The 12376-nt window shown below is 43.8% G+C and overlaps 1 protein-coding gene across 3 annotated transcripts; it reads right to left on the reverse strand.

The window, feature by feature from the left end:
- Positions 1-766: 766 nt before the first annotated feature.
- Positions 767-11933, reverse strand: LOC146548441 (BCL2/adenovirus E1B 19 kDa protein-interacting protein 2-like). Of its 3 annotated transcripts, none has more exons than XM_085261269.1 (15): positions 11778-11933; positions 11399-11449; positions 10611-10732; positions 10329-10388; positions 10157-10252; positions 10048-10083; positions 9914-9964; positions 5922-6005; positions 5675-5836; positions 5359-5598; positions 3379-3481; positions 2936-3067; positions 1807-1893; positions 1551-1649; positions 767-1409 (listed from the first exon to the last, which is right to left on the reverse strand). In XM_085261269.1, the coding sequence occupies exons 2-15, from the start codon at positions 11437-11439 to the stop codon at positions 1385-1387; spliced, it is 1338 nt and encodes a 445-aa protein (XP_085117395.1). In that variant the 5' UTR covers positions 11440-11449; positions 11778-11933; the 3' UTR covers positions 767-1384. The 3 variants fall into 3 exon arrangements, with proteins under 3 accessions (XP_085117395.1, XP_085117396.1, XP_085117394.1); XM_085261270.1 differs by having other exon boundaries at positions 10048-10080; positions 11399-11452; positions 11778-11932; XM_085261268.1 differs by having other exon boundaries at positions 11399-11452; positions 11778-11932.
- Positions 11934-12376: the final 443 nt, after the last annotated feature.

Consider the following 12376-nt stretch of genomic DNA (forward strand, 5'->3'; position numbering starts at 1 on the left):
ACTTACACACACAGCAATGTTTCCATCACTTCAGAGCAAATCTCAGTGAAGTACTAACTGTAACTGTCATGATTTACGTTACAGGGACCTAAAGGTTCTGGGCCCAGGCAGACCAGAACCCACAAGGTGACTGTGTGTCCCCATAAAGCAGTGAAACAGGAACAGTCACACACCCACAGACATGTTTTCCTTTTCTTTATAAATGCTCTCTGTGTTCAAGTGTCCACACAAACTCTGCCGTTTCAGTGATGCGAGTCACCGAGACAAACCAGCGCGGCTCTCAGGTTTTCTTTTTTCCTGGGTGGGGAGTCGGGATCAGGCGTGGGGTGGTGACACACTACAAAAGACATTTACTTCAGCAGCAAACATACCTTACATCAGGCTCTGCTAACAGATGGGTTGCAGTTGTAGATTATCCCTCGTGTCATACACATTCAGGTAACTAACATGTGATGAACACACAGAAAGTGAGCCAGTTATATGCAGTTGTTTATCATTATAATTATATCGGTGTTCCACTTATCCTCGATAAAGAGGATGTGACAGATGTTACAAAGCAGAAGAGGATTCTGGGATATCGAGCCGTTTGCATCACCAGCAGTGAGTCAGACTCGTTCTCAGTGACTGTGCACACTATTCGCTGTTTTCAGGATCACAGCCCAGCAGCTGAGAATCAGCACCATGTCTATAATAACATTATTTATAATAGCATCATTTTGAAGTGTGAATCTTGCAAAGTAGGAAGCGGGAGGTTCAAACACAAAGCCCAGATTGTGGAACTATTGGGAGTTTATTTAGCAGCACAGAACATTTCACTGTAAGGCGAACCCTGACTGCAGACAGGGTTGAAGGTTCAACTCTGACAGAAAACACTGAAAGTTGGAGGAAATGTGTTACAAACCTTAAAAACGCATTTCTAAAATAAAACCCTTTGATTCAAAATATCCACCGTTGAAATCTCTGACAGTTCTGGCTCACAAACACTTTTTTGTATCAAACTTGAATGTTTGCGTGTCGTTCTGAGGACGCACAGAACCTGCTGTTCATTTTACATCATTGTGCTTTTGTCCTAATACTCTTAATTTTAAGTTCTACAAACCAGGTTGTAACTGTGGGAAATGTTTCACTTAAAATCACAAATGAAGTCATGTATCTGAGGGGACACTTGTTCTTTCCTGGCTCATACTGCAACAGCCCTCAGTTTAAACTTAAAGCATAAAGATGTTGGACCCATTAACACTGTTCACCACACAAACTGTCAATAAAGTTAGAAGTCTTGAAGTGCCGGCGATTCACTCAGGAAGCCCAGATGCTGACACAGTGCATAAGATCCTGCTGGATGTCAGAGAAACACGTACGTGACTCTGCAGCGCCACCTGGAGTCTCACCTGGACAGGCTGTCATCATACCTGCGGGGAAATCAATATGTCTCAATATTTCTTGTGTTCAGCTGAGGTTGTTCCTGTTTTTAATTCATTTATAAGGAAATGTGTTTTAAAACATACGTCTAATCTGTCAGCTTTGAACAAATAAGTAATGATGTCACTCACTGCTCGACACAGTCTGGGATCTGAACATGCTCAGTGGGGATGACGTTAGAAAGTTCCTTTAAGCTGCTGATGAACTGAAGTTTCCTGCTGAACTTGGTGCTGAGGATGAAATAAAAAGACAGTTTGAGTTTTAGTCATTCAGATATGACCACTTCCTGTCCAAGAAAACAGCATGATGGGGTTTATAAGCTTTTACTAGCAAAACAATGATCTGTGTCTGTATCAGACGGGTGGTGATGAAGAAAAGATTGTGCACCTGATGAAGGGCTTGATGATGGTGATGAGAGCTTTAATGTACCAGGTGGGATGAACCACATAGAAACCCTTCAAGTTCTTCCTCAACCTGCAGGCAGAAAATCACCAAAATCATAAAGAAACACCGAATTAGGGACTTGGAATAAACCAGCGGTCTCCAACCTTTTTTGCGCCACGGACCGGTTTATGCCCGACAATATTTTCACGGACCGGCCTTTAAGATGTCGCGGATAAATACAACAAAATAAAACTAGTACCGGTACCGAAAAAAACGAAGATTTATTCATAACACACGTGAAAAGACCCAGGAAAACCCAGTTAACGATCAAAACGATAACAAAATAACGCTGAAAACCGATAAAACCCCTGAAAACCACACATTTCACACCTGAGCCTCAACTCTCGAGGTCCGGTACCGGTCCGAGGCCCGGGGGTTGGGGACCGCTGGAATAAACCAACCATCCAACCAACATCCAATCATCCATCCAGCCATGGTCTCCCATTTATCCATTTCTGGGTCATGGATGTTAGGGCCTATGTCAGGGTTAAGGGTCAAACAATGAAATACAATTTGTGAAGTAAAAGACAAAAAAAAAGTTAAAAGACTGAAAACAGGTGAATGAAGGAGGAAATAGATTAAAAATTATGCCTGGCACACCTGAAAATCACCTGAAAATCAGTTCATGACATGAAGACGATGTCCTCCAGATATTCATAATAATAATAAACCCCTCTCCTTCAGCCACGAGTGAAAAAACTGGATCTAAAACTGTGTTTTTATTATTTATTAGGCTGAGTAAGCATTCTTAGCAATGAAAAAGATCCCTGAGCTTTGGACACATCAGTGAAATAAAGCTTGAATATGTGCCCATTGATAAAGTCCTGATCAAAAGTTTAAGACCACGTGAAAAATGGCAAAAACTCCTATTTTGCATCGTTGGATCTTAACAAGGTTCCAAGTAGAGCTTCAACATGCAACAAGAAGAAATGGGAGTGAGACAAAACACGCAACAGAAACTGGGAAGTGTAAAGGATGAATAGCAGCTCGCCCTGCCACCACCACGACCCGGCTTTGGATAAGCAGACGATAACAGATGGACGGATGGATGTTCGGACCTGCTTTTTCTTACCTGCGGTCGATGGTGGTGTAGCATTCTCTGAGCCAACTGATTCCTGGCAGTTTGTCCTTCTGACCTCCAGCACAGAGATACACGATCACATAGTTTTCCGCCACCATCAGCTCCAGAGTGCCCACTACGAACCTGATACATACAGAGAGGCAGTGGTGAGGCGGTCGATCGCAAAAGCTCTGAACTGATCTGCCGCATTGCCACTGGTCAATTATCTGACAGCTGAACCAGAGCCAGTTCCCCTTCAGCACCATCACATCCACAAAGACTCTTACTGGTTTTACACTGGAACCCGTAGTGGGTCTGTGCACTAAGACAAATTCAGCCTTTTGATCCGTCTTTTTCTTCGCCACGACTTTGAGTCTGATTCTCACTGTGGGGTAGGTAAGAGCAGTGACTCAGAGGTGAAGGTCAGGGGTCAGAGGCCAATGTGTGTTCATTACCTGAACAGATTATCCATCACATACTGGTAGTTCTCCAGACAGTTTTCTGGCAGGTAACAGGAGGAAAACACGATGATGTCATTCATACCATCTCCATAGTAACCTGGATTGCCAACAGGTGTTAAAAGTGTGAGGGGGCATAAGATACAACAACAACAACAACAATCTTTATTTATAGAGCACATTTAAAAGCCTTGGGCATACCAAAGTGCTTTACATAAAACAATAAAAAATAAAACAGTTCACACATTAATATCAAATACATAAAGGTAACGAATTATGTTCACAGATAAAAGCCACCAATAAGAGTAAACTGCAGCACATAGGTTATAGCAAGATAAGACTGTACCACCATGATAAAAGACACCAGTAATGGAAAGATAGCAGAGAATTTAATACAATAGGTCACTGCAAGCAAGCCAGCATTTAACTGGTAGAAAAGGCAAGTTTAAAAAGATATGTTTTTAGCCGTGATCTAAAAGAATGAATAGAATCAGACGCCCGGATGCCAATCGGGAGATTGTTCCACAGCTCTGGTGCAACTAGAGCAAACGATCGATCACCTCTAGATTTCAGTCGAGATCTGGGCTGAACCAGCAGTAACTGTGAGGATGACCTTAAAGCCCTAGCAGGAGCATATGGGTTTAAAAGTTCCTTAAGATAGCTTGGTGCAGTGTTATTGGTAATTTTAAAAGTAAACAACAAAATTTTAAATTGAATACGATATTGACAGGCAACCAGTGCAGATCAGCAAGGACAGGAGTAATGTGGGCAAACTTCTTGGTTTTAGTTAGAATGCGTGCTGCAGCATTCTGAACTGTCTGTAATCTATGTAAAAGGGAAGAGTGGAGACCACAATAAAGTGAATTACAGTAATCTAGCCTTGACGTTACAAAGGCGTGGATGAGCTTTTCTAGGTCTTTATACGGGATATAGTGCCTGGCCTGCCTGTGGTGTGCTGTGGTGTGCTGGGGGAGCAGCACAGCAAAGAAGGACTCATCCAGGCTGGAGAAACTGATCAGGAGGGCTAGCTCTGTGGTCGGCATGAAGCTGGACACTCTGGTGACAGTGGCAGAGAAAAGGACATTAAAGAAACTGATGGACATTATGGACAATGCTAGGCATCCTCTGCACACGGCCATTAACAACCAGAAGAGTCTGTTCAGTGACAGGTTGCTTCTCCCCAAGACAAGAACTAACAGACTTAAAAACTCCTTTGTCCCACACGCCATCAGACTGTTTAACTCCTCTCTGGAGGGGAGAGGGAGGGGAAACAGGAGGACAAAGGAGGGGGGAACAACTAAGCTGTAGTGCCTCTTCACCTCACTGTACAATACCTTGTGCAATACTTTTTGTAAATAGTCAACAGTGCAATAGACTCAATACTTGAAATGTGCAATTCACTTGTATTTTTATTTTTATTCCTATTTATCCCCTTCGTATATTTTATTTATATTGTCTCTGTATTTATATGTGTGTGTGTGTGTGTGTGTGTGTGTGTGTGTGTGTGTGTGTGTGTGTGTGTGTGTGTGTGTGTGTGTGTGTGTGTGTATATATATATAATATTCTGTAACTCTGTAACTTCTGTCGGTGCTGTGCTTTTTTGGAAATCGAATTTCCCAGAGGACCCACCCGAGGGATTAATAAAGTTCTATCTTATCTTATCTTATCTTAAATAAGGCGAAGCTGGTAAAAACTAGATCTGACAACAGCAGACACTTGTTTATCAAGTTTAAATGAGCTGTCAAATAAGACACCCAGATTCCTAACAGTGTCAGAGAAAGAACTAGTGAGAAAACCAAAGGCATCCCGAAGTTTGGCACGAAGGGCATTACTACCAAAAATCATAATTTCGGTTTTCTTATCATTAAGGATAAGAGTATTTGCCAAAAGCCATTTCTTGACCTCACACATGCAATCTCGGAAGCTATTCAAAGACAGATAAAACAGGTAAATCAGTGCACAGGTAGCTAGCAGTACCTCCATGAGACAGCACCCTGAGGAACGGCTCCAGGACGCTCATATTGACCCGGCTCTCCTGCGGAGGGTCACCTGTAGTGAAACAACGCCACCTGGTGCCATGGCTGTCCACCACATCCTCCCTTTCCAGAAAACCCAGTCCGCTCTGGTCTGTTTCCATCAGGCAACCAGTTTGTGGGTCAGACCTGGAGCTGTGACCTCTGTGGTGGCTGGAGGCAACACCAAGACGCCGCAGGTCATCTGAGAAACAATCAGGTAAGAAGATAAACAGCTGTTCGCAAACCTTGGCCTATATGACCTCTCTATGACCGCTCACCTTCCAGGTCCAGGTCGTACATTGGGAAGGGCAGCGATTCGCTGTCTGAGGGTGTCTCTATAGCATCTAGATCAAAGTCAAGTGCTTGGTCGTCTTCATCTTCAGGGGAGGGGGAAAGGAAGACAGAAGGCAGGTCATCAGAGACCATGGACCCGCTGCGACCTGCAACCCAACACCAAAGAGCTGAAACGAAATGAAACGAAAACTGTGGAGTTTTAAAGAGAATTCCCAGCTATTGTTTCGTTACCTAATGACAGGCTGAGAGTCGGAGCCACCAGGACTTTTTTCTTTGCTTGCGGCGGGCTGGTCAAAGCTAGAGTGCTGGGAGGAGCTGCAGAAAGAGAGAACACGGTATGTCAACAGTGACATACCTGCTGAATGTTTCTGTTTACCAATGACAGCCACCCGACAATGAGGGCCTGTTTGGATTTTTATTTTCATTTTTTTAAAGCAAGTAAGCGCAAACATTAGTTTTTGAAGGAAAAAAAGCCTAAAAGCTGCAGATTCTGCCTGCCTCGACTCAGCCACATGAGATCACAGAGAAGCACATGCTGAGGTACATAGTGTGCAGTGATTCCCAACTTTTTGCAGAGTCAAGCCCAACAGACCTCCAAAGTTCACGTGGCCTTCGGATTAGCTCAAGAACAGCACGTAGAGAGCTTCATCAAAAAGGGTTTCCAAGGATGAACAGCTGCATCCGAGTCTTACATCAGCAAGCACCATCTAAAGCCTCGGATGCAGGGGTGTAAAGGATGCTGCCACTGGACTGTAAAGGAGTGGAGGCGTGCTCTCTGGAGTGACCAATCACGTTTCTCCATCTGGGACTGTGATGCATGAATCTGACTGCACTGTGCCAAGTGTAAAGTTTGGTGGGGGCGGGGGGAATCAGACAGCATCACTGTCTGAGCTCACAAATCCGCTTCTGAAAGATGTGGTCAAAGGCTACGTTCACACTGCAGGCGAAAGCTCATCAAATCCGACTTTTCTGACCATGTGCGACCCATCTATCCGATCATGGTGTGACAGTGTGAACGGCGCAAATCCGATCTGGGTCACTTTCATATGTGGTCCTGAATCCGATACATATCCGATGTTTCAGAAAGCGACTGCTGTTTGATGGTCAGGTCGCATTAAATACGTCTCTTAAGTCTGACACAAGAAGACGCCAATTATCAGCGCCGGAGAAGACATCACGAACGCTTCCTGTCCATCCAGTGAAACTGTTGGGAACAACGTTGGAGAAACGTGAACATTTTATTTGTACTGCAGCTATCCTTTGAAGCACCGCTCCTCTAAAACAGCAATAAGTTTGCTCTGGGTCTAAACGGAGCGCGTTGTGTGTGACGTCTTCTTTTGCGCATGCGGCCGCTTTGAGGGTTCACAAAAGAGTGCGTTTGCTGTCGCATTTTGTTTGTAGTGTGAACACGCAGACAAAAAAATCGGATGTGATCAAAAATCGGAGTTGAGCATTAAGACCTGCAGAGTGAACGTAGCCTGAAACTTCCAGAAACACTCTGAAGCTGTTACAGCTGCAAAGGGGGCCGACGTTGTATTACAGCCCATGGACTGCGAGTTTCACTCAGGTTCACACGCATCTGTGAATATATACATAGATAACAAAATAATGTCTTTATTATTAATTATTATTATTTTGTATATAATTTAATATGTATTTTAAATTTTCATTCGTCTTTTTAAAGGATTACTTTACAAATATAAATTGATCTTAATTTGCCTTTCTTTTTTTCGAGGCAGAGATTGAGCAGGAACAGGACCCGTCCTTCGGTAGTAACTGTTGCTCGTACTCAGCCACAGTAGTTTTTTCACCCCGCGGGGTGATAAGCTACTGTAAATGTCTGCCACAAAAGCTGCTTGGCCATGACTGTTTGCACAGCTCAGCATAGCTCAAAGTCAAACCATGAGCTGTAGCTGGCTACGTTTCACTGCCTTGAGCCTCATGTTTGCTTCCTTCTCCTATTTTTGTTCCTTGCTCTCTTCCTTGCATCCCTTATCTACTTATTGCTCTTTCCTGTCATGCTTAGTAGGACTACCTAAGGGAGGATGAGTCCCGGTGACAGCTTGATGGGTGATATGGGCAGCCTTTCTTTGTTCTGTGGTTAGAGGATGGTGTTTAAGGAGGGAGAGAATAGGAGCTCCAAACAGAGGAACCAGGTACCAGGCAGCAACAAGGCCAAAGTGTCGGGGCCTGGGTCTAAGCGCCCAGGGCTCATGTATCTTTGTATACATGTATATTTTTCTGTGTGTGGTGTTTTGTTTTCTCTGCTTTTTCCCTTCGTCTCTCCGTGTGTGCTCCCGGATGATTTGGGTCGCCTGAGGGATCGCATCCCCAGAAGTGTTTGTGCGCTAGAGGCAGCCACAGCAGCTGCAGCAGATCGTCAAGGGAGCTGTATTTAAGAGTGTGGCTGAGCTCTGGTCGGCGCTGGATCCTTGAGTCAAAACTCATTAGTCCAGCCGTGGACTTTTGTATGAGAAAACCGTCACGACTGTAGATATCCCGCTAACCTGAGTGTGTTTGTGTGTTACCAGGAATCGGGGTGTTTTTGGAGTCTAGGTGTGGGAACGGGAGTTTTGGGGGTTGCCCCTTTTCTCACCTTGCATGGACTTGTGCACTGTGTGGGATTCAGGGAGAATCGCCAAGTTGTGTTTTTCCTACTTTTACTGCTACTCCACAGTCTGCCATCGCAGCCCGTGACACAGAGTTCTGCAGCTTTTCTTCACACTCTGCTATCGAGTTAAATGACACGGATATAAAACACAGAATAACTGGCAGGAACTGAAAAGTTATTTGGAGCTGTGCATGGTTAAGAGAAAAAGGCTGAAAGCTGTGTTAAACCAGCATTGTTACCAAAACATGTACATGCTTAACATTCAAAGACCAGTGAAAACGCTTGTTATACTGGGAGGAAGTGATTGGCCCGTAAGTCTTAGAGCTGTATGGTTTGTAGACTTTGAACTTGGGTTTCTATTAATCAGTGGAATTCATTGTATGGAGGTTTGCCTTCAGTGTACAGAAAAACGAAACGACTGCAAAGCATTTGCTCATTTTCTGTGTAGTTAGATATTTTATTCCTATTCCAAAAAAAAAAAAAAAAAAAGATATTTTATTCCTGCCAACTGTTGAACAGGCGCGACAGGCAGCTACGCCAGTCAGCGGCGTCCTCTCCACACTCCAGGCCAGCTGGGGGCAGTAATGCACTAGTGATGGTAAATTTGATTCTTTTTACTGAATCGATTTTAATGAGTCACTCACCAAAGTGAATCGCATTTTTTGAGTCATTTGATTCACTGAGTCAGTTGGGCTTGTGAATCATGATTCATGAGTCAGTAAAGTGATTCTCGAGTACTGAACGATTCGTTCATGATTCGCGCATCACTATAATGCACCACCAAAAAACACAAAGAAGAAGTTATGCGGTCCTGCAGCGGCTAAGTTACCGTCTTTGGAGCTCGCTCTTGCTAACAGTGATGACTTGGTGGTGCACAGGGGAGCAGATTCCAGTCCAGCTCTGGTCTGGTTCTGATCTTTTTACTGGGCACGTCGGGGCATTGCTTTGGTTTATGAACAATATCGTATCCTGTGTGATTGTTGTTGGTTGCCCACTCCCTCCACCCATGTGGTGGAGTAGATGGGCGCAGCTCTGTTGGTGGTGTCTCTGGTTGTTTTGATATTTTGTCTCTGCTCTAGATTTCAGTCTGTGGACGGCTAACCTGGCCATAGGTGTGAACGGTTGTTGGTGGCACAGTGTGTGGGTGCACGCTGCCTCCGGTCGCTGGGAAGTGGAATTATTTGCAGATTTGTATTTGAATCACAAAATTATTGTAAAGGTTTGAGATGAAAATGTTTATTTTAATTTAATTACAGCTGAAAATGTATGAAGCCATTTCAAAATATTATTGTTTTAAAGGCTTTGTTATTTTTTATTTTATTATATTGTTTTATTTTTCATTTCCTGTATGTATTTACAGTAACATACTGCTATTTATGGTTTATTTTAGATTTCAATATTTTTGATGGCTTCCTTAATGAGTTTGATGTTTTTTTCATTATTAATATTTTATTATTGCTTTCCTCCTGTGCGCAGCTTTAAGCTATGACTTTGTAATACACATGTATTTATTTTGAATCACCGTATTTGCTTTCGTATATTTTTCTTTCTTGTGGCATCAAAAGAGCAGAGAAAAGTTCATCGTCTCAGAAACAACAAACTGTCTGCGTACCCGGTCTCTGTCTCGTGGCTGTCAGTGATTTATCCTCCGAGTCGCCACCGCCTGACAGAACACAGGAAACAATCAGAGAGGAACCTCCGAAGAAGAAGAAAATAAAGGAATAAAGGAGCAGCTGTCAGAGTTACCTGGCTGGACATCAGACACCTGCTGCAGTTCATCTGCTGGAAAATTGTGAATATGTTGAGAAGAGAAAATGTCATCTGAAGGAAAAACAACTGGATGAGTCTTCCTTACCCTCCTTGTCTTCCTCATCCTCCTTACACGCATTGCCTTGTTCAGCCTCCTCATTTCCAACAGATATTTGCCCCCCACATTCTTCCTCCTCCTCATCTTTAAAACCAAAAACACCACAGAGTTCATGACAGGGACTGGCCTGAGACCAGGACGTACCGTTTGTTCTCCATACCCTCTGACCGCTCTGTGCGTGGCGTGGAGATGAGCGGTTTGTCACCCGTTTCCTCATCGTCTGCAGAGAAATGCAGATTCAGGTTTGAGTTTTCCTAAAGCGATAGTGCTCCTTCAGTAATAGACACAGCAGTGTGATTTGGTGATATGATTAATTTCACTGATGATGTTCATTTGTTTGAATGAACTCTACATATTGGATCTCAGTGGGTCAGCATGAATGAACGTGAGTGTATTTGAATACATGAATAGTGTCTGACATGCCTGACGGCTCTGTCAGTACCTGATCGACCGTCTGCAGCAGACGTTGCGCTCACAGCTGTCGCAGTGCTAGTAGAGGTCGTATCATCTGTTAAGCTGTTGGCTGCTTGGATGCTCTCGGTAGCTTTGGCTTTCAGAAATGATCTGCACACAGAAGCACACTGAGCGATACTTTACTTCTGTTTATTCTTTTTTCTCTCGTCCAGTAATGCTGCCTAAATTTCACTCTTACCCACTGTGGCATGACCCGGCCACAGAGTTACACACTGACACACTTTCCTGTTTCTCTAACACTGCAGCTTTACAGCAGCACACAGCAACAACAACAGCAACCAGCTCAGGCCCAGAGTGTGCTGTCTGTGATCAATAGCAGTCTTCAGTCTGCTCCAAAACTGTGGAACAAAGTGCCCTTCACATCTCCACCTCCCTGACATCACACATGTTTCAAACCTGTCTGAAACACACTGTTACTCTCTGCGTTTTACATCAGGATGACCTCTGACTGCTTCGATTGTCTGATTTCTCACTAGGCTTTTCTTATTTTCTTAAATTGTTGTTATGTGTTTGATTATTTTATATGTACGTCCTAGCTGTTGTTTTTAAAGGTGACTCAGACTGTGACTGAAGCTAGCTCTATCGTCTCTTTAGGGCCCCTCCCCTCGCTAAAAGCCCTTCTTCTTCTGATTGGCTGCAGAGGAGCAGGAGCCCTGGCCATAACGACGCTACAGCTGGACGTATCTGTTTGTTAAATGATTTTGTTTGATTACATTTCAAACTGAAGGAAATCAAAAGGCTGAAATGAACTCTGACCTCTGTGTTTCCTCATCAGGCTCCTCCTCTCGTGACTCCATGTTGTTACTGCTGCTGAGGATCAGTGAGACCGCGTTAGTCCAGAGCCTGCTGCCAGATCAAGACTAAACGAGCTAACATTTCTGGTGTTTAGCATGGAATTCATGAAAACATTATTCTGTAACATTATAACCGTCAGCACACTGTGAATCAGCTGAAACGTTGCTGCATTAAGATCTGAGAAAACACTCTGGGCTCAGGTCAATAATCTTTATTGACACAACTGTTATCTAACAAAAACAGTGCAAAGGAAAGACAAAGAACACATTACAAAATAAAAGTCTAAGCAGAAAAAGACTTCCTGTGATAAAGAAAAGTTTGAGAGTCAGAAAAGACTTACAGCGAGTCCTCAGAAAGACGACGGCCAGGTGAAGTCAGACAGGTGAGACGGGTTCAAGGTAAATAGCCGAGATCACCTGAGAGTCAGTGTGTGTGTCTGAAGGCTCACCTGATGACATCACACCTGCCTTTAGTGAGTTTATGAGTGAACTCTGATACCTGAGCCCCTCCCTCACCCGTCTCTCGCTGTACTTTTAGCCAACAGGACAACAGAGGTGTGGCGGGTTTGATTTGTTGGTGCAACAAGAGGCCCGCCCCGTTACCACAGCAACTATGACTGTACAAGTAGACATGCAGGTGTGGAAACTGCAGCATGCAGGTCGCTACCTGCTGCATGTGTGTCACTGTGGTTCAGGTATTACTGTTTCATGAGAACATTAAAAGATCCCAGGGAAGGAGGAGCATGTGTGAGTCTGTTGCACCAGTGCTTTGGTTAGGACTGCTGGCAGGGGCTCAGAATGAAAAGCTTCAAATATTTACAGGATACTTTGGTGGCTTATCATTAATGAATAATTCTGAGAATTTTGGAGTTGCTTTATAAATGAGCAGAACATATAAATGCTGTAGTTATATACACTGTAACCCTGCCCACCAGGATCA

Source organism: Mchenga conophoros, linkage group LG22 (assembly GCF_057382185.1).
Source record: "Mchenga conophoros isolate Kocher_MC1m ecotype Shallow Benthic linkage group LG22, M_conophoros_male_GT1.1, whole genome shotgun sequence".
NCBI classification, from domain to species: Eukaryota; Metazoa; Chordata; class Actinopteri; order Cichliformes; family Cichlidae; genus Mchenga; species Mchenga conophoros.

Excerpts from the sequence above, each read along its gene's own strand:
- LOC146548441 (XM_085261269.1), bottom strand. The coding sequence starts at position 11,439 with ATGGAGTCACGAGAGGAGGAGCCTGATGAGGAAACACAGAG. Across the intron at positions 10,389-10,610 it reads TGCTGCAGACGGTCGATCAG|ACGATGAGGAAACGGGTGAC; the intron begins GTACTGACAGAG and ends ATTTCTCTGCAG. Across the intron at positions 1,650-1,806 it reads ATCATCAAGCCCTTCATCAG|CACCAAGTTCAGCAGGAAAC; the intron begins GTGCACAATCTT and ends TTTCATCCTCAG.